At 37.6% G+C, this 20,798-nt stretch overlaps 2 protein-coding genes across 2 annotated transcripts; one reads left to right on the top strand and one right to left on the bottom strand.

The window, feature by feature from the left end:
- Positions 1-789: 789 nt before the first annotated feature.
- Positions 790-3,498, bottom strand: LOC125217820 (RNA-binding protein Y14A-like). The gene is made up of 4 exons (XM_048119357.2): positions 3,182-3,498; positions 2,237-2,373; positions 1,555-1,700; positions 790-1,115 (listed from the first exon to the last, which is right to left on the bottom strand). Exons 1-4 carry the CDS (start codon positions 3,444-3,446, stop codon positions 1,070-1,072), a joined length of 594 nt encoding a protein of 197 aa, XP_047975314.1. The 5' UTR covers positions 3,447-3,498; the 3' UTR covers positions 790-1,069.
- Positions 3,499-11,720: 8,222 nt separating this feature from the next.
- On the top strand, positions 11,721-14,621 carry LOC125223883 (zinc finger CCCH domain-containing protein 55-like). The gene is made up of 6 exons (XM_048127195.2): positions 11,721-12,551; positions 12,811-12,951; positions 13,028-13,207; positions 13,293-13,675; positions 13,746-13,887; positions 13,974-14,621. The coding sequence occupies exons 1-6, from the start codon at positions 11,872-11,874 to the stop codon at positions 14,035-14,037; spliced, it is 1,590 nt and encodes a 529-aa protein (XP_047983152.1). The 5' UTR covers positions 11,721-11,871; the 3' UTR covers positions 14,038-14,621.
- The last annotated feature ends 6,177 nt before the right edge of the window (positions 14,622-20,798 follow it).

Below are 20,798 nucleotides of genomic sequence, written 5' to 3'. Positions count from 1 at the left end.
TGAGATCGTATTCGTAAAAAAATGTGAATAAAGATCTTTATAATTTTAAAAACAATACTATCTTTATCCCTTAAAAATAGAACCTGTTTCTATTTTGAAACCTATTTCTATATTGGACTGTTTCTCAAAAATAGAAACTTTATGAACGTTATAGGAGGCGAACCTCGCAATCCACTAACACTACCTCCACTACTTTTTTTTCTTCCACTTTCTTATTTTACACATTTTTCTTTTCCCCCTACTTTACCAATTATTTCATCTTACTTTATCAATTATACATTAACACTCGTGCTGTTTGAAAAGATCTGTTTTTCATAGATGAAGGTAGTATAAAGTACTACTAAGAGATACTTGGACCAAAGATTCTTATTATTTTATTATTCTTATTTTATCAAACAATTGATTTGCGCTATTTTTTCTTCAATTAATCAATTTCTTATATTACTGTGAGTGAATTGAAAGTGCACTTGTGAATTGTGATTTTTTATTTTTATTTTTTTATTTAAGGTGAAATTCAGCTTTTAAGAGTATATCCAACCATTTACACTAAATTTAAATTTATTTTATTATAGAAAAAGCTTAGACTTAGATATCTTCTTAATACTTTAAGATTTACATGATTATCTAAGATGAAGTTAATAAACAGATGGATTTGAACTTTTATATGCAAGTCAGCAACCGATGAGAATTAGAATATGCTGCGTTACATTGTTTGGTTTTAATTCAAAACGAACTTTAGTAATGCATCTTTTACTTGAACAAAAAAAAAGAAAAAAACCACAAAAAGAATTATGATGTTACAAAAAGCAACAAGTAATAAATAAGGCATGGAATACACCACTGTTAATACAAAACATTCTTCAACTACAGTATCACCAACTATAAAAATGGCAGGCCAGGAAGGGAGCAACCCGAAGAAGCCTTGTAAACGTTAATACATATGAAAAGAAGTGTTGATGAACGAAAACTGGCAACAACAACCGCACACATTGTTAAAACATTAACAAACACGCGCATCGGTATCTTCACTCTAGATCAAAGCCCCAAAAACTTTCACACGCCTCCATGATCAGAATCTCCTCCTTGGACTCCTGGAACGATGACCTCGAGGTGATCTGTAGCAGATTTCAATAAAGAGATCAATCACAAAACAGTAACAGACAAATAGACAATTCAGGTCACATTGTGGTAATATGTGGCTGTTCCCATTTTTGTCAAACGAGACGATACAATATTATCACCAATCAAACAGTGGGATACTAAAAAACAGACATGAAAAACTACGTCTAACAGATTGCAAGTGGAGAAAGATTTTTCAAGGTTAGGTATCATAACATTGCTTCACAATGTCTGGACCATAACCAACCCAAACTGCTAACCAAAACATTTAACATGCCCCCTCGACATCGTTCAAACACCATTTTACCTCATAAAAATTCGTATAATTTATTTGTCAGTGTAGGTAATAATTGGGCCAAGCACATTTCCAATGGGATTACCAGTTTTTCTTGTCCTATATTCTTCTATGAGCAACAGTAATTTTAGAACACGTACCTCCTCCTGACGTTCCTTCTTCTGAATGGACCTTTGCTGAATGCCCAGTCAACATTCATGATCTGGGTTAGGAGTTCAGCTCCATCCATCTCTCTTATGGCTCTCTGTGCCTCCTCAAACTTCTCAAATTCGATCAGAGCATAGCCCTAGAAAACACCATAACACAATTAGTTGACAATGGATGTATGAGAAATATAGTGCAGGGAAAGATAAATGGAATATTTTCGAGAGAATATAAGGGTGTCAGGCAGAAAAAGCCTTAGTCCCTTTGTGAGCAAAGACTGCTCCAGAGAAAAAAATAAGCTGTTTTATGCAACTCGGAGTGAATAATAATATTTTCTTTCAGCCCATCCACACTATGGTAGTTACAAGACTCAAAATACTGATCCCGGTCAAAAATGAGTTTAGAGGATCCTCGATTAGCTGTGGATAGACATGCCGATAATATGCTACAATATCATCTAAAGCGGTGGCCGAAAGGAAGACATGCCGATTTCAAATTCAACATAATATAGTGGATGAAGAAGAATTACATAGCATAAAAGTGGAAGATCAGAACATTTAAAGATAAACCTGGCAAACATTATACAATATCTCATAAGATTTCTCTTTAACACATTGACAAAATTACACTGTAACAGGCAACTTGCACAACATATAAAAGAAAACAAGATTTATATACCTTGACAAAACCCGTACGTCGATCAAGATTCAAGTGCAAATTCTTTATCTCTCCAAAATCACCAAATGCATTTTGTAGATCATCCTCTTGAGCTTCTTCATGAACTCCAGTAACTAGAATAATCCATCCTTCAATAGCTACAAAAGCGCAACCACAAATAGAACTCAAACTTATATCCCAACATCTATTTGAAGTTCTTGCAAAAAAAGAAAATTGGTGTCATCCAATCAAACATGCCTCCACTTTGAATTCGACAGACAACAGTATCAAACACTCGAACAAACTTGATCAGTAGTACTCTAGAGCTTAATTCTCCCACACTGTAAGTGTAAAGGAAAATGTAACCACTACCGATAAAACAACCCAAGTGAGTACATCTAGCTCAATTTTACTACTCTCTCCGTCCCAACTAAGATGACACACATTCCTTTTTAGTTTGTCCCAACCAAAATGACATATTTTATTTCTGGTAACTTTTCCTCACCAACTAATATACCCAACCATGTTTTTCGCACTCCAATTAAATATTCAATTCTCTTTCCATTTAATACTTACACCCACTCTTTCTCTCTCCAACTAATCTTTCTCTCTCCAACTAACCTGACTAACCAACAACTCCAAAAAACTCGTATCGGCTAAGAAATGTGTCATCTTAGCTGGGATGGAGCGAGTAGTATACTATATACCAAACCTTCAATAGCAATTATCCCCAAATTCAATTATCAAATTTCTGTACCAAATTTCCGAAAGAAGTATCATAGCTTGACAACTCTATAAAAATTGCATAAATTCAACAAACAGATCCTTCAATTTTTCGATACAACCACTATTCAACAACATCCGCACAAAGATATCAACAGAAACAGTTACGAGCAAGGTGAATTCGCACAAACAAAAAAGCAAATAACGAAATATTTCAAAACAATTAAGGTTCTATACACTGACATCGTTCGGGGCCAGGACCGCCTTCTGAATCGAGCGAATCGAAGGGGGCGGACATGCGAGCATTGCGGTCGGCCTCAGCAGCGGCCTCGTCGCGAAAGCCGCGGCCCTTGGTCTTCTTCGGAGCGGTGGAGGAGCCACCGCCAGTGATGGCGGACTTGAGGCGAGGATGGGCGAGCCGACTGGGGGAGCCGTCGCCGACGTCCTCGTCCATGAGATCGTCCTCCTCCGGCTCGAAATCGACGGCTTCCGCTTCCGCATTCGCCATTGAAGCAGATAATTTTCGCTAGGTTTAGAGTTGGGGATTGGAGATGGGTTTAAAAGAGACTGCCAAATCATATTTCACGAGTCATTATTAAAAAAACTTTTTTTTTTTAAATTAGTAGTACTTCTGAAATAGAGATTTCGAAATAAGGGTATCAATTTACGACCTTTCGAGATTAAAGATTAAATTTGCTGACCTTTTAGAATATGGGTTTGAGTCATGCGAATTTTTCAGAATAAGGATTTTTCGCTTTTTTATTTTTTCTCTTCATTTTTATTATTATTTCCTTTCAATAATTATAAATTGATCGTACTACCCTCACATTTTTGCCCCATTTTTCAAAAATTCAATTGAAATTTTGCTTCAACTCCAAACCGGAGTTATCTCAGTAGTCATCTTGTGGCGGCCAATTGGAGTTCGAAATATACTGCAGGGCCAGCTCAACAACGGGGATCCCTAGCTTCCGAGGTAGCTTGTTGAACGTTTCTGATTTCGGCTCATTGAAAAGCTTCAAACTTGGCGGTGAGAATTCTGAATTTAATAAGATTCGCGATTCGGAGTCGCGTCGAGTAATTGATAATAGCGCGTTGAGTTTGAATGAGAGAATTGAAGGTTTTGTGAGTGGTGGTGTTGATTTGGGAGGGAATTTTGATGCTAAAGGTAGTTGGGGGAATGGGGCTGTGACTGGTAGCGGAATGAAAAATATTAGGGACAGAAATGTGCAAATTGGAGGTGAATTTGATGAGACTGCAAATGGGAGAAGGTTTAGAGCATCCGCAATGGTGCTTAGGCCAGCCATAGGCCAGCAATTCTCTCCTCTGCCACGTCAGCAACACTAAAAAAACCACCTGCCACGTCAGATTTAGGCCAGCCATAGGCCAGCCGCAATAAAAACAATTCAAAATATACTACATTTACGGAATTAAAATTACGATTAAAATACGGAATTAAATTTAGACACGTGTACGGGAAAATTCATTAATTGCATTTTAAAAAGTTACATAGATAAAAAAAAAAAGTACATGCATAATAAAGAAAAAAAACTATCGTCGTGCAGTCCTCCGTGCCCACAACTCTTCAATTATATCCTTTTGGAGTTGAATATGAGCATCCACTTGGCGCATGCTGGCAAATTCCTTGAGTCGGCCGGCTTCATCGAGGGGTACCCCCTGTCGTACACTAGGGGTGGCCGTTCCGTGGCTTGGACCGGCTTCATCGTCACTGACCCAACTAGTCAGTTGTACGCCTTCGTCTTCGACGATCATGTTGTGCAGGATAATGCAGGCGTACATTATCTCGGAAACGCATCTGACATCCCACAAACGCGTTGGGCCCTTGATTGCCGCCCATCGAGACTGGAGCACACCAAATGCGCGCTCCACGTCCTTGCGCGCCGACTCCTGTCGTTGCGCAAAGTAGGCCTTCTTTTCATCACTTGTTTGTCGGATCGTCTTCATAAAGACCGGCCACCGAGGGTATATCCCATCCGCCAAGTAGTAGCCCATATCATGCCGGTTGCCGTTGGCCACGAATGAGACGGCTGGACCGACGCCCTGGCACTTCTCGTTGAAGAGGGGAGACGAGTTCAGGACGTTGAGGTCGTTGTTCGACCCGGCTACCCCAAAATACGCATGCCAGATCCACAGCCGGTAATCAGCTACGGCCTCGAGGATTATCGTGGGGTTCTTTGACTTGTAGCCGGTCGTGTAGGCCCCCTTCCAGGCAGTCGGACAGTTCTTCCACTCCCAATGCATACAGTCTATGCTGCCTAACATCCCGGGGAACCCATGCTTCTCCCCGTGCATCTGCATCAAATTCTGACAATCTTCGGGAGTAGGGCTTCGAAGGTACTGCTCACCGAAAATGCTGATCACGCCCCCACAGAACTCCTTCAGACATTTCAGGGCTGACGACTCACCGATGTGGAGGTACTCATCCCACATGTCTGCCGCGCCTCCGTAGGCCAACTGCCTGATTGCCGCCGTGCACTTTTGGATAGGGGTGTGGTCGGGTCTGCCAGCCGCATCGTGCCTGAAGCGGAAACACATATATTGACGCTCCAATGCCCTAACGATGCGCATAAACAACTCCCTGCGCATTCTGAAACGCCGCCGGAACATGTTGGCGGGAAACCGCGGGTACTCTGCAAAGTAGTCCTCGTACAGCCGCTGATGTGCAGCTACGTGATCCCGATCAATCACTGCTCGGTGGTGGACAACTGGTGGAGGAGGGCGAGGTATCGCCTGCTGTTCCACCATACGCATGTACCGCTCCATCCCGCGGTTCATGTAGGCCTCCATAGCCTCGTTCATCCTCCGTTCGTACTCCTCAGGATCCCCACCACTACCGCTACCGCTACCACCCGCGTGATCCATCGCTCGATGATGCTCTTGAACAGAAAGTTAGAGAGAGAGAAAACTCGTTAAAACAAGTGGTGCAAATGAAAATGAAACGAAAATCGCGTTTATATATGATTTAAAAAAAAAAAAAAAATCGGAAAACACCGCTGGCCGATCGCTAGCCGATCGGGCCTCTGCAATGGCGGCTAGCCGATCGGCCAGCGGATTGGCTAGCGACGAGCGATCGGCCAGCCCACGCCGATGCGCTGGCCGATTTCGCGCTGGCCGATTGCAATGGTTCGGCTAGCCGATCGGCTAGCGCGACGAATCGGCTAGCCGGTCGCTAGCCGACCATTGCGGATGCTCTTAGTGATGGTGAAGAAGGATTGGGAGTTGATGGAGGGGAAAATAGGAACTTATCGGATGAAAGTGAAGCTTCATCAAGGTGTGAGGCGGGGGGAAGAGGAGGGTGGAGGCGGGGAGCGCAGAACAATCTCGGTGTGACTGGAGCAAAGTTTCAATTGAATTTTTGAGAAATTGGGTAAAATGTAATGGATAGTTTGGTCAATTTATAATTATTATAAAGAAAATAATAACAAAAATGAAGAGAAAAAATATAAAAAAGTGAAAAATCCTTATTTTGAAAAATTCACGTGACTCGAACTCATATTCTGAGAGATCAGCGAATTTAATCCTTAATTTCGAAAGGTCAGCGAATTAAGACCCTTATTCCGAATTCTCTCAAAAAGGGAAATATGTTAATTTTTATTAAACAAAATTTAAAATTAGAATACCAAATTATAAAGTTTTAGTACTCCCGTCATCCCACAATAAATGTTGCACTTGTGGCAAGACATGAAATTTTAGGAGATTTTGTTTTGTGTGTTTAATATGGTGAGAAAATATAATACTCCATTTATATTGATGTAAGGATGAACTTTTTCCAAAAATGAAAATGTGACATCTTTAAATAGACAAAAAAAAATTGAGACATCTTTTATGTGATGGAGGGAGTAGTACAAAATATTGTTTATAAATTATAGAGTAAAAGTCAATTTTAGTTCTAAACATATGACCAAACTAGAAATTTAGTCTAAAACATGCACATTTTGAAAAACAAGTCCGTAACAAATGAAATCATTGTCGGAGTGGTCCTTTTTTTACGATTTCGCCAAAAAACTAACGGTCATGTCACTGTACAATTAGCGTTGACCGTTAGTTTTTTTACGGAACCGTCAAACGAAGGACTAATTCGTCGACATTTTCATTTGTTATGGATCCATTTTTCAAAAGTGAATGTTGTGGGCCAAATTCGTATTTTGGTCATATGTTTAGGACCAAAATTGACCTTTACTCTTAATTATACCCCATCCATCCACAAGAAATAGATAAAGTTGTAAATGACACGGGTTTTAATGCTCAATTGGTAAAGAGATGGGGTGAGAAGTACAGTGGGGCCCATGAATAGTGAAGAGATGAGACGGTTAAGAGACAAATAAGAGACAAAGATGCGGATGACCTAAGTAATTTTGGACGGAGGAAAAAAAATGCCAATTATTCATAGACAAAGTTGTATATCCTTAGCATCCTTTTTGTTAGTGGCTATATCACATGGCCCTAAAGCTAGAAGCTTGGTGCTTATTACACAGTATTATAAAAATTGGACTGAACCGGTCGATTCGACCGGTTGGACAGTGAGTCGATAGGTGGTCCGGTCTGGTTACCCTTTAAACCAGTGAGCATGTTAGACTGTCTTAAACCGTCAGAATCGGCCGGCCAGATTGGCTCGACCGAGAACCGGTTTTATTAAAATGTTTTGTTCAAATTTTTTAAATATATGTGCCTAGGGGAATCAAACCCAGAACCTCTAGTCTAAATATCAACATGCCTACCACTTTACAATATGTACTTGAATGAAATTTTGTGAACCTTAACAACCAATCTAAAATGAAAGTGCACAAATTCTCTAAAAATATTCACTCTGTCCACGAATAGGAGTCCCGTTTTTTCATTTTAATCCGTCCGCGAATAGGAGCCTTGATTCACTTTTACCATAAATGGTAATAGGGTCTTACCTTCCACTAACTCATTCCACTCATATTTTATTTAAAAGTAATAAATATAAGTGAGACCCTTATTTCACTAACTTTTCCACCCATTTTTCTTAATATTTTCTAAAATTCGTACCACCATAAATGTGACTTCTAATGGCCGTCAAAAAGAGTAATTGATTAACTGTTAGAAGAAAGGATTCTCCATAAAATTTGACTCCAACCTAAACTAAAATTGACTAAAGATAAAACAGACTCAAAACCATAAAGTACTACAACCCATATCAAAATAAATTACATAAAATTAACTAAAACAAAAATGCAAAAGTGAATAAAACCATTTCATACCTCCTTCAACACCACTATACCTTCACGAGATGCCAACTTGAATTTCAAATGCAAGATGCTTAGGGTTTTTTCATTAAAACACACCTTCAGAATAACCTCAATCACCGGTCACCCACTTTTTTTTTCTTTTTTTTTTCTCACGCACAAAATATAACATTCAATTAGAATATCTTTTTGAATTAGCAATCATTTATTGAGTAACCTTTTCACAATAGCAGTCATTTATGAGTTTATGGTGATACTTTGTGTTATACCATTAATGTTGATTAATTACAGTAAGTCTACATAGTATGCTTAACCAAATCACACACCCCTAGTAAATATACCTCTTTATCTACCATTAGAGCATCCACAATAGAAATAGGTCAGCCACTCTCTCTCCCTGCCACGTCAGCAGCACTAAAAATCCACTTGCCACATCAGATTTAGGCTAGCCATAGGCCAGACGCAATAAAAATAATTCAAAAACAACTACATTTATGGAATTAAATTTACGATTAAATTGCGAAATTAAATTTATGAGACATATACGGGAAAATTCATTAATTGCATTAAGAAAAAGTACATTCATTTAAAAAAATAAATTACATAATAAAGAAAAAAAACTATCGCCGTGCAGTCTTCCGTGCCCACAACTCTTCAATTATATCCTTTTGGAGTTGAATATGAGCATCCACTTGGCGCATGTCGGCATATTCCTGGAGGCGGCCGACTTCATCGAGAGGTATCCCATGTCGTACGCTAGGGGTGGTCGTTCCGTGGCTTGGACCGGCTTAATCGTCATTAGCCCAACTAGTCAGTTGTACGTCTTCGTCTTCGACGATTATGTTGTGCATGATAATGCAGGCGTACATTATTTGGGAAACGCATTTGACATCCCACAAACGCGTTGGACCCTTAATTGCCGCACATCGAGACTGGAGCACACCAAATGCGCGCTCCACATCCTTGCGCGCCGACTCCTGTCATTCCGCAAAGTAGGCCTTCTTGTCATCCGCCGCGTGCCTGATGTTCTTCACAAAGACGGGTCACCTAGGGTATATCCCATCCGCCAAGTAGTAGCCCATATCATGCCGGTTGCCGTTGGCCACAAATGAGACGGCTGGACTGATGCCCTGACACTTCTCGTTGAAGAGGGGCGACGAGTTGAGGACGTTGAGGTCGTTGTTCGACCCGGCTACCCCAAAATATGAATGTCAGATCCACAGCCGGTATTCAGCTACGGCCTCGAGGATCATCGTGGGATTCTTTGACTTGTAGCCGGTCGTGTAGGCCCCCTTCCAGGCAGTCGGACAGTTCTTCCACTCCCAATGCATACAATCTATGCTGCCTAATGTCCCGGGGAACCCATGCTGCTCCCCGTGCATCTGCATCAGATTCTGACAATCTTGGGGGGTAGGGCTTCGAAGGTACTCCTCACCGAAAATTTGAATCACGCCCTGACAGAAAAATTTCAGACATTGCAGAGAAGTCGTCTCACCGATGTGGAGGTACTCATCCCACATGTCTACCGCGCCTCCGTAGGCCAGCTGCCTGATTGCCGCCGTGCACTTTTGGATAGGGGTGTGGCCGGGTCTGCCAGCCGCATCGTGCCTGAAGCGGAAATAAAGATATCGACGCTCCAAAGCGTCAACGATACGCATAAACAACTCCTTGCGCATTTTAAAACGCCGCTTGAACATGGTTGCTGGAAACCGCGGGTCCGGAGCGAAGTAGTCGTCATATAGGCGCTGATGTGTAGCTACGTGATCCCGATCAATCACTGCTCGGCGGTGGACAACCGGTGGAGGGCGAGGTACCGCCTGCTGTTCCACCCTTCGCATGTACCGCTCCATCTCGCGGTTCATGTAGGCCTCCATAGCCTCGTTCATCTGTCGTTCGTACTCCTCAGCATCCCAACCACTACCACCACCGCTACCACCCGCGTTACTCAGCCCTCGATGTTGCTCTTGTATAAGAATTTAGAGAGAGAGAAAACTCGTTAAAACAAGTGGTGCAAATGAAAATGAAACTAAAATCGCGTATATATAGGTTTCAAAAAAAAAATAAAAAAAAAACGGAAATTGGCGCTGGCCGATCGGCACGCCACAATGGCGGCCAGTGCATCGGCCAATGCCCTCTAATCGGCTAGCCCACGCTGATTTTTACGCCGATTCTCGGCTGGCCGGTTGCAATGGTTCAGTTAGCCGATCGGCTAGCGACGTGGATCGGCTAGCCGGCATTGTGGATGCTCTTAAAGGCCACATTTTGCAATTTCAAAATATTCATTATTACACAGTCTTATTTACTAATCTCTCGTCCCCTATTAGGATTCCGTTTATTTGACACGAATTTTAAGAAATACTCACTCATGTTCCAAAAAGTACACTATTTTTACCATTTTGAGACATTCATCAAAAGGAATGTGATCAAATAAAAACTCTAAATATTGTACAAACTTAAAACTATGATTTGGACCATTGAAAAATGTCAACAGATCACAAAAAAGCATCAACAGGAAAATGTCAGCAGAATTTCAACAGTACTCAATGATAGATGTTGTGTTAATATTGTGTTGATACTGTGTTGACATTAAAATCTTGAAATTTTACATTGTGTTGATATTGTATTGAAACTGTGTTGAAGCTGTATTGAAGAGTTTTGAGTTTGTACAATATATAAGTTTGCATTTTATCACTACCCTTCCTCAAAATTAGACAAAGTCTAACTATAGAAAGTTTTTAACCAATTATACATCACTAAAAATCTGAATTTCACAATTCACTAACACTATTTTCAATACATTTTCCCTTTCCCTTTCTTACTTTTTTCAATCTCTCTCTTACTTTATTAATTGCACATTAAAATCTGTGTCATATCTAAAGTTGTTACTTTTTTGGAGACGAAAGAAGTATAAAGAAAAGTGAATGCAAATAGATAGTTGAATATGTGACCCATTTATATACTACTCCCTCCGTCCCACAAAGATTGTCTCATTTTTCCATTTCGGTCCGTCCCACAAAGTTTGTCCCCATTTCACTTTTTACCATTTTTTATAGTGGACCCCATATTCCACTAACTTATTCCTACTCACATTTTTAATATATAAAAGTAGGACCCACATCCCACTAACTTTTTCAACTCACTTTTCATTACATTTCTTAAAACCCGTATCCGGTCAAAGTGGGACAATCTTTGTAGGACGGAGGAAGTATTAGTTTTATAATAGAATTTGAGTGGAATGAGTTAGTGAAAAGTGAGGTGTACCTACAATTTACAGTAAAAAAGAATCAGGACTCCTAATGGTGGATGAACTAAAATGATAAATTGGAACTTCTAATAACAGGCAGAAATGACATTTTTATTCAAAGAATTCCACCCTAAACGAATTATCCATCCTCCCAAACATACACTTTATATAAATATAAAGTAACACATTTTACTTTTATTCTTTATTCATTAAAAAGTTAATATATAAATATAAAATTCATATTTGACCAATTTTAAACATTTATTGCTTAAATTGGATTCAATAAAAATCGATTCAACTAGTAGGGATAGGATAGAGAGACTGAAAGAGGAATCTATCTATCTCTAAAACCCTACTATCCCTTCTCTACTCTTCTCTCTCCCCTGCAAACTTGCTCTGTAGCAGGAATCTTTTCTGAAACGTCACTCACTCAAGCTCTGTAGCAAAAAAACTCAGCCGCTATGGATGCCTGCGAAGCAATGAAAATAGTGATGCCGAGAATCAAGAACTTGGACACCGAAAACGCCTCCAGAATCATAGGATACATTCTGATGCAGGATCAAGGGGAGAAGGAGATGATTAGGTTAGCCCTAGCACCCGATGCCGTTCTCCTATCCAGCGTCAATCAAGCCAAGGCCTGTTTAGGGCTCGCTTTCCCCAATTCACTCTCGAATTCGAACACTCTGCCGCTCAATTCCGGAATCCGGCCGACCGCCTTCCCGAATTCGCCCCGTTATGGCTACTTCGGCGGCAGCCTCTCTCCCCCGCCTCCAATTTCGCCCAATTCTAATTTTGGCGGGAATGAGTTGAGTGATGAGTTGCTGAGCCCTAGTGGCCGGAGTGATTCTCTCATTTTCCAATTGAGTGAGGACGGCGGCGTCGGTGGGTCCCCTCACCCTCACTCTCACCATCCGTTTCATCGGCGGAGCTATTCGGTGAATGATGTATTTCTGTCTCGTGTTGAGGAAGGGGGTGGTGTTGGATGTAGGCCGTGTACCTATTTGGGGAAAGGGTTTTGCAGGAATGGTGATTATGTTGGTGGTGGTGATGAATTGGGGTCTTTTCAGCAGCAGAGGTTTGGAGTCAGGGCTCCGTTTGCTAATTACAACAAATCCAGCAACTCTTTGAATGCGAATCAGAGGTAAATTTTTGGCAATCTTTGCCTTTTGTGCACATTTTTTTTTTCTGCTTTGTAGTTTCTGGAGCAAGTTATAGTATGTCTATTCTTGCATATTATGTGTACATATTTCAACATCGTGTAGCTCCAATTTTGGAAATTGATGCTCTAAATCTGTGTGTGGATGCTTACTGTCGTGCATATTAGGGCATTTATGCGTGATATCCTGTTTGAATGCGATGCATTTGTTAGATAAAGGTAATAACTTCCACAAATTCAATAGGTGTGGTCCTAGGAATGAGCTTTCACGAGTGGGAATGGGAATGGGAATGAGTGCTGCTATGGCTTCTAGCTCACGGCAGATTTACTTGACCTTTCCGGCTGACAGTACGTTCAAAGAAGAGGATGTTGCCGGCTACTTTAGGTAATGGTAGCTTCAGTGATCTTATACATGCAAATGGTATGATAATTTTTGCTTTTTTTCCCTTCATGGTCTATAGTATGTTTGGACCGGTGCAAGATGTTAGAATTCCATATCAACAAAAGCGGATGTTTGGGTTCGTTACATTTGTGTACCCAGATACTGTAAAACACATCTTGGCAAAAGGGAACCCTCATTATGTGTGTGATTCTCGAGTGCTGGTAAAACCATACATGGAAAAAGGAAAAGCCCCGGACAAGTAAGAATATTTTGCTTTGCTTTGCTTTCTCTCCTGTTGATCTTAGCCCGGTAATGACATATGTGCATTCAATTATTGTTGGTAGGAAACAATTCCAACAGCAATATCAAAATCTAGAGAGGTCTGAGTATTCACCAAACTTAAGCCCTTCTACAATGGATTCAAAAGAACTCTTTGATGTTCCGATTGGTGAGCATGCGCAGCTGGCTGCAGGACCCAGAATGTTATTCAATAGACAGGAGATGCTGAGGAGACAGTTGGAGAACGAGGCTGAATTACATAATGTCATTGAACTTCAAGGTCGAAGGATGGGGAATTTACAGCTGATGGACGTAGGATACCAGCAGAATAATCATCGCTTTCTGCCAAGCTTTCCAGCTGGTGTCTTGGTTTCCTCCCCGAGACAGTCTCAGCCAGTAGAAAACATGATTGTTTCTTGTGATCGTGCTAATCCAAACGTTTTGCAAGGTTAGGATTACATTTTGCAGGTGTTCATCTTGTATTTTCTTCTTTTGAACTCAGTTATTCATTGCTGCAGAACTCGATGACTGGCAAGAATCATCGAAAGCTGATTATGAGAATTCAGTGCTGGAAGAAACTGAATCTTCCTTGGATAACAATGTTTCGAATGGCAATAGAAACCGACATGTAAATGATGATGACTCTTATCTCCCCGCAAGGTACATCATTTTTGTCTCCCCAATACAAACATTGTAAGGTTCAAAGTATGCTAATCTGCTTTTCACCTGATTTTGACGTGACACAGTTTGGAGCATTTCCTACCCGGCACTCTTTTCTGCTCGCCAACAAAACCAGCTTCGGAGGATTAATTTGCATCCTCACCAGCTCATCAGAAGACAATAGTCCTCTAATTAGTACATCCTTCTAACTATGCTCCAAACGACAAGGTACACTAGTTAATTCAACTCCGTCACTTCGCCATTTTAAAGAATTTGCACTTAGGAACAAGGATGACTTGCCAACGACAATGAAGGTGTTTCTACCAGTCGTCGTTTGTGAAATGGTAATGAATAGCCTAGCTTGGTAAGTAGGTCAGAAGTCCTGAAACAATAGTTCTGAAAATCAGTACATGTTTGCTTTAGATGGCTCATTTTGCAATCCAGTTAGCTGTGTATAATGATCAATGAACAGATAATGTGAGTTGGAACAATATAGAGTGTAGTATGCAAGAACTGATTTATGGGAGTGGGGTCTCTCCTTTGCTTTATTTTGCGACCCTTTCATGTGATGGTATGGACCACAGATGAATTGTAGCACATCACTAGACAAATGAAGGCTAGTAGTTTTATATCTTTTGACTGCAGTCCTTTTCTTTTACTCTTTTTTTTCCATTATCAATTTGTAAAAATGTTAGGAAATTTGAAATGAAAAGGGAATGGGCATTTAGTTTTGAGATGTATAGTATCTGGTGTCCTTCCTTCCTGTCATTTCCTTTGTTCCGTTTGAGGCATTTACTATTCATGATCAGTTAAGTACAAGGATTAGTTAATAAAAGTAAGATACTCCATCTGTTCCACGTTACTGGAGACATTTCTTTTCTTTTTTTTTGCGGTTGTTTTAGAAAAATGACAAATAAATAGTTAAAGTGGAAAAAAAAGTAAAGGATGAATAATATAGAGAAGACTCTTTTCTGCATTATCCTCTCTTGTGCATTACCCTCTCTCCGCTTTAACTATTTATTACTATCAGTTTTCCAAAATGAGTGAAAAAAGCTTTAACTATTTATTACTATCAGTTTTCCAAAATGAGTGAAAAAAAGAAGTGACTCAAATAATGTGGGACGGAGGGAATATGTGGTAAGCATTGAAAATTAGTTTCCCCTTGGGGGTTATTACTGGCAAGATTGAACAAGAAAATCTATAAGCATTGATATTGTAGATGGTTGTTTAAGGTGGTGTTTGGTTAGTTATACAAGTTAATAGTGGGACACAATATGGATAGGTCATAAAGGATTTGTTTAGAATTAAATTAGTCGTAGAGGTGAAAGTGAACTGATTAATCATAAAATACAATCTAATATTGATATTATAGATCTATAAGCATTGATATTGTAGATGGTTGTTTAAGGTGGTGTTTGGTTAGTTATACAAGTTAATAGTGGGACACAATATGGATAGGTCATAAAGGATTTGTTTAGAATTAAATTAGTCGTAGAGGTGAAAGTGAACTGATTAATCATAAAATACAATCTAATATTGATATTATAGAGAAGGGCTAAGTTACATTATCACGTGAGAAAAGCATAACTAAACAAAAGATAACATTAGCCATGACTTTGAATCGTAAGAATCATGACAACCGAACAGCCCCGAAGTCTACTGGGCCAGGCTATGTTAGCATTTAGTTTTTTTAAGGCAAAAGGTTCGATGCCTTTGTTTTTATTTGTTGCTGGCAAGGAATTATTAAAAAAGAGAGGTTAAAATGTTGGTGTAATTACACAACTTATATAGAATGTTTCACCTTTGTTTCGTGTTATCAAAAAAGTTTGAAGTTTATAAAAATCATATAAAAAGTTTCACCAGTGTTTTATTTTAATACATTCTGTAAATTTATGTTTGCATGTTATTAACTCTTTTTCGATGTGGAATATAAAAGGTTTCATGATTGTTTCATATATTGATACAAAAAGTTCTATCACTATTTATATTGGTACATAAAATTTCATTATTGTTTCCTGTTTTATACGCGACGTAGTTAAAGGCGTCCAAGGCGGAATGTATTAAATTGAAACGCTGATGAAATTTTTTGTACTATAATTTATGCAAAATTTTGAACAATTTGTAATAATATGAAAAAGTTATACAATTTTACCCCTAAAATGTTTAATCCCATTATTGAAAACAATTTAGGTTATAACCTAACATTTATTACATTTGATACTAAGAATATGTGATTTTATCATCAGAGCTATAGATTGTTTTTGGAGGTGTAAGCGCTTAGCGACTTTTATACAAGCGTTTTTTTAAGTACTCCCTTAGTCCATGATTAATTGTCTTAAGTTGATTTGGCACAGGTTTTAAGAAATGTAATAGAGTGGATAGAAAAAAGTTGGTGGAATGTGAGTCCTACTTTTATACACTTCCTCTGTACCATGTTACTCGCACTTTTCTATTTCGGTTCGTTCCAAGTTACTTAAACTATTTCTATTTTAAGTGGAGTAAGAATCAGGGTATTTAATTAAAATACTAGAGTTAATTAAGTGTTCCCTTATTAAGTGATCTCTAATAAATAGTTAAAGTGGATATATAGTAAAATAAAAGCGAGAATAATATAGAGATTAGTCTTATCTACAATATTCTCGCTTTTACTTTATTATATATCCATTTTAACTATTTTTTACGATTTTTTAAAAACGAGTGCAAAAAAGAAGTGAATCAACTTAGTTGAGACAACATGAGTATATCATATTTTTATGGTACATTGAACGGTACAGTGTATCGAAAAAATCTTATGGTATCAATATTTATAATCAGTCATATCGAAATGTCGATATACTAAAAAATTCGGTAAATCAACGATATGATATTGAATTTACTATTGTTTCGTCTTTACAAGGTTCTCAAATGTATACTGATTAATGTTGTGGTTGGGCTAGGGGTGGCACGGTATGGTATACCGCACCGAGAATGTCATACCACATACCGTACCGCAAATTGCGGTATGAGAAAATGTCATACCTATATCTTACCAAATTTTCGGTATGATTATTTCTGATACTGTTACCATACCGTCTATGCGGTATACCATACCGTATTGCAGTATACCGAAATAAAGTATGGCATACCGAGTACGATATACCAAAATAAGGTATGTCATACCGTTATACATGTGTTTCATACCAAAAAAATTCTATTATAGCCAAATATTTAACATAAAATTTCACCTATTTAAATAATGTCCAAAATATTAAAACTACACGACAATCAAATCTATACGGTAGACTTGATTTGCATCTCTGCGTGAGTGTGTTTGGGGTTGGGGGCGACTGAACTAAAATATGGAAGTAGGGTTAGGGATTTTAACATATTAACTATTTGTTGTATAAATATTAAATACAACATGTATATCGAATTTTTGGCAAATATCGTACGTGCGGTATAGGAAAATCTATACCTTTATCGTACCGAAATCTATCGGTAAGGTATCATACCGTACTGCAACTTGCGGTATACCGCAAATTCGGTACTTCTGGTATTTTTTCGGTACGATAAGTATGGTATTTCGGTATTTCGATATATTTAGCCAGCCCTAGGTTTTGGCGCAATGTGTCTCTATATGCAAACAAGTGATGTATTAACTAATATAGTTCTTGCCTGTACTACGTCAATTAGCCAAGATGCGTGTTATGATATGGAATTTACTAGTAATTGTTTTGTCTTTACAAGGTTGTCAAATGTTATACTCCGTAGTATTCTTGTAACTCTGCCTCTGCCTGCTCCTGCGAGCTATTGTCAAATGCATACATTAATAATGTTTGTGGTGGGTGCAAGGTGTGTCTATATAGCTGAAACAAGTGATGTATTAGCCGAATCTAGTTCATGTCCGTACTACTTCAATTAGCGAAGATGTTTTATGATATTAAATTTAATATTCCATTGTTTCGTCTTTACAAGGTTGTCAAATGTGTACTTAATGTTGTGGTGGTCGCAAGGTGGGTCTATACGACTTAAAATAGGTGATTTATTAACCAATATGTTCATGTCTGTACCACTTTCAGTTAGCCGCATGTCTATACTACTTTAATTAGCAATTATGTGTTATAATATTAAATTTACTAATTGTATGTGTTATAATATTAAATTTACTAATTGTTTCATCTGTACAAGACTAATGTATACTCCCTGCGGATAGTGGAGGAGACGGTTTTTTTTTGGCACATAGTTTAAGAAAAACTTTATTAAGTAAGTTTAAAAATAAAAGGAAGAATAAAGTAGAAAATAAAAAAAGTAGAGAGATGAAGAAATAATAAGGTAATACTTCCTCCCTCCGCGAATAAGAGTCTCGTTTTTCCATTTTAGCCCGTCTGCAAATAAGAGTCCCGGTTCACTTTTACCATAAGTGGTAATAGGGTCCCACTTTCCACTAACTCATTCCACTCACATTTAATTTAAAACTAATATATACAAGTGAGATTCCTATTTCACTAACTTTTCCACCCACTTTTTTTAACATTTCCTAAAATCCGTGCCGCCCAGGAATGAGACTCCTAATGGCGGACGGAGGGAGTAGAAAGTAATATAATTGAGACGAAATGTGATAACTTTTACTAAAAATGAAAGTAACTCAACTACTGTGGAATGTATCAAAATGACAAAATGACTCCACTATTATCGAACGGAGGAAGCACTTTTATTGTTTGTGGTGGACACAAGGTTTGCTTACATGGCTTAAACAAGTGATTAATCAATATAGCTCATGTTGGTGTTACTTCAATTAGCCAAGAGCCAAGATGAGTTATGATATTTAATTTACTAATTGTTTCGTCTTTACAAGGTTGTCAAATGTATATTAATTCATGTTGTGGTGGGCGCAGGATGTCTATATGGTTTAAACTGGGGGCAAATTGCCAGTAAAATTTTGAACTTTCAGAATAGTTTGATTTTTTTCGGTAAACTTTAAATATTGTATGAAAAATCATTAATTTTATCGGACTGTGTAAATTTCTCATTTTATCTGACCCGATAGATTTCCGACACAAACTTATCCTACGTGGCACGTCGGAGGCGTGACTTGACAAATGACAAATTTAGGGTTCAATTCAAATAATGAAATTAATGTTACTTTTATGCTGAATTCGATTTGTGGAATTCGATTTGAATGTTTATGTCGATTTGTATGTTGAATTCGATTTGTATGTTTTCATTTGTGCTACTTGTATGTTTGTAATAGGTTCATGGTTAGAGATTGCAAAAATAAAAGAGAAACAATCAGAATTAGTGGAGTTTGCCAAGTCACGCCTCTGGCGCGCCACGTAGAATAAGTAATTGTGTCGGAAATCTATCGGGTTGGGTCGAATGGGACATTTACACAGTCCGATAAAGTTCGTTACTTTTCATGCAACATTTAAAATTCACAGAAAAAATCAAATTATGTTGAAAGTTCATGACTTTTTAGGCAATTTGCCCTTAAATAGGTGATGTATTAATCAATATAGTTCATGTCTGTACTACTTCAATTAGCCAAGATGATTTTAATTTGATATTTCATTTATCTAAATAAATATTAATTTGTCTAAAACTGATAATAATATAATAAATATATAATTGAAATTTATAAATTTGAAGATGAATTGTTTAGTTCATATAATCATTAAAACTTGTGTATTTATTTCTGGCTATCCAGAATGTATTCTGGATAATAATCAAACTATAATACTTCATATAGCAAATAACTCTTAATATCCATTGGATTTGAAAATCTTATGATATAATTTGACACATGGCGATAAATACATTTAAAGCAAAAGGATAAATTATGTAGCACAGTTTTCAATTATGGTATTACCTATTTTTGGCCACTTTAATTATGTTAGCATAATTAAATTTATTTTTTGTTATTATAGTCAAGATGAATTTTCATCACAATGTTAACAAATCTTCATTACATGCACATATGCATGTCTTCCATTCTAAACTTTTTTTCATTACTCAATTAAGTGAATGCATAATAATGGAAACCTTTACTTCTCATAATCCAACTCGTATCCTTCAATCTCGTCCATCACTCTATTAGACAATGAAAACGACTCATAAAAATAAAATTAAGTATATGGTTCTTAAACCCGTGCGAAAAATGGCAGCTAAATGCAGTCTTCTTTTGTCTTGTAGTTCTGGTAGCGACATCGATTTCGAGCATTGCGGATTCAAATAATAATCTGGGCAATGGTTTCTATTACTACGATTTTTAGGGGGTAAATTAAGTTCATAAAACAAGTTATAAATTCATTAAATTATCACTTTTGCAATTAAGCAATTCTGAATTCGTTTTCGGGAAACAATTATTCATCTCTTGAATAAGTAACAAGAACCTAACAATTATGAGAAAATATGAATTTAAAATTTAATGAATTTTCCTTGATTTGTTAAGAAAGAAGAAACTACGTTAACAAAATATTGCAGCTAAGTACTCGAGCACTACTACATAAGTTTATAATCAAATCTCAGATTAGTGTTTCACAATTATACACTTTGCTACTGTATAGTGTTTGTGTTTTTATGCGGTGAATGCAGATTAGATGTATTTTGCTTAGGAGAGCTGCTCTACTGGGGCTTACAAATTCAACTATAAATAGCTTTTCTATTTCCTTTTATTCATTGGCAGATCTAGAAATTTCATATTAAGGTTGTGATAAATAATTATATTAACTTAAAAATATAAAATCCAAGCTATCTTTTTTGTTTTGTTATCTCAAATTTTTCTATTAAGTCATTTCATTAAATAAAAAAAAAATTAGTGTTATTACTTGAAAAAGTTCACTATTAAATTGAGAATTTTTAGATATTTATATACAAAGAATTTATTTTAATTTATAAAAAGTTCGAAATATTTAAACTAAAAATAAAATGTACCA

Source organism: Salvia hispanica, chromosome 1, assembly GCF_029641045.1.
Source record: "Salvia hispanica isolate PSC_SH4W2 chromosome 1, Shi_PSC_v1, whole genome shotgun sequence".
Classification (NCBI taxonomy): domain Eukaryota; kingdom Viridiplantae; phylum Streptophyta; class Magnoliopsida; order Lamiales; family Lamiaceae; genus Salvia; species Salvia hispanica.
The sequence above is the reverse complement of the archived record's forward strand: the minus strand, read 5'-3'. Positions and strand labels throughout refer to the sequence as shown.

What these genes read in the sequence shown, in the direction of transcription:
- LOC125223883 (XM_048127195.2), top strand. Translation starts at nt 11,872, where the DNA reads ATGGATGCCTGCGAAGCAATGAAAATAGTGATGCCGAGAATCAAGAAC. An exon ending in GATGTTGCCGGCTACTTTAG is followed by an intron (nt 12,952 to 13,027) that starts GTAATGGTAGCT and finishes CATGGTCTATAG; the next exon opens with TATGTTTGGACCGGTGCAAG. An exon ending in TAATCCAAACGTTTTGCAAG is followed by an intron (nt 13,676 to 13,745) that starts GTTAGGATTACA and finishes TCATTGCTGCAG; the next exon opens with AACTCGATGACTGGCAAGAA.
- LOC125217820 (XM_048119357.2), bottom strand. Translation starts at nt 3,446, where the DNA reads ATGGCGAATGCGGAAGCGGAAGCCGTCGATTTCGAGCCGGAGGAGGAC. An exon ending in GACGTACGGGTTTTGTCAAG is followed by an intron (nt 1,701 to 2,236) that starts GTATATAAATCT and finishes GGTGTTTTCTAG; the next exon opens with GGCTATGCTCTGATCGAATT. An exon ending in AGAAGGAACGTCAGGAGGAG is followed by an intron (nt 1,116 to 1,554) that starts GTACGTGTTCTA and finishes AATCTGCTACAG; the next exon opens with ATCACCTCGAGGTCATCGTT.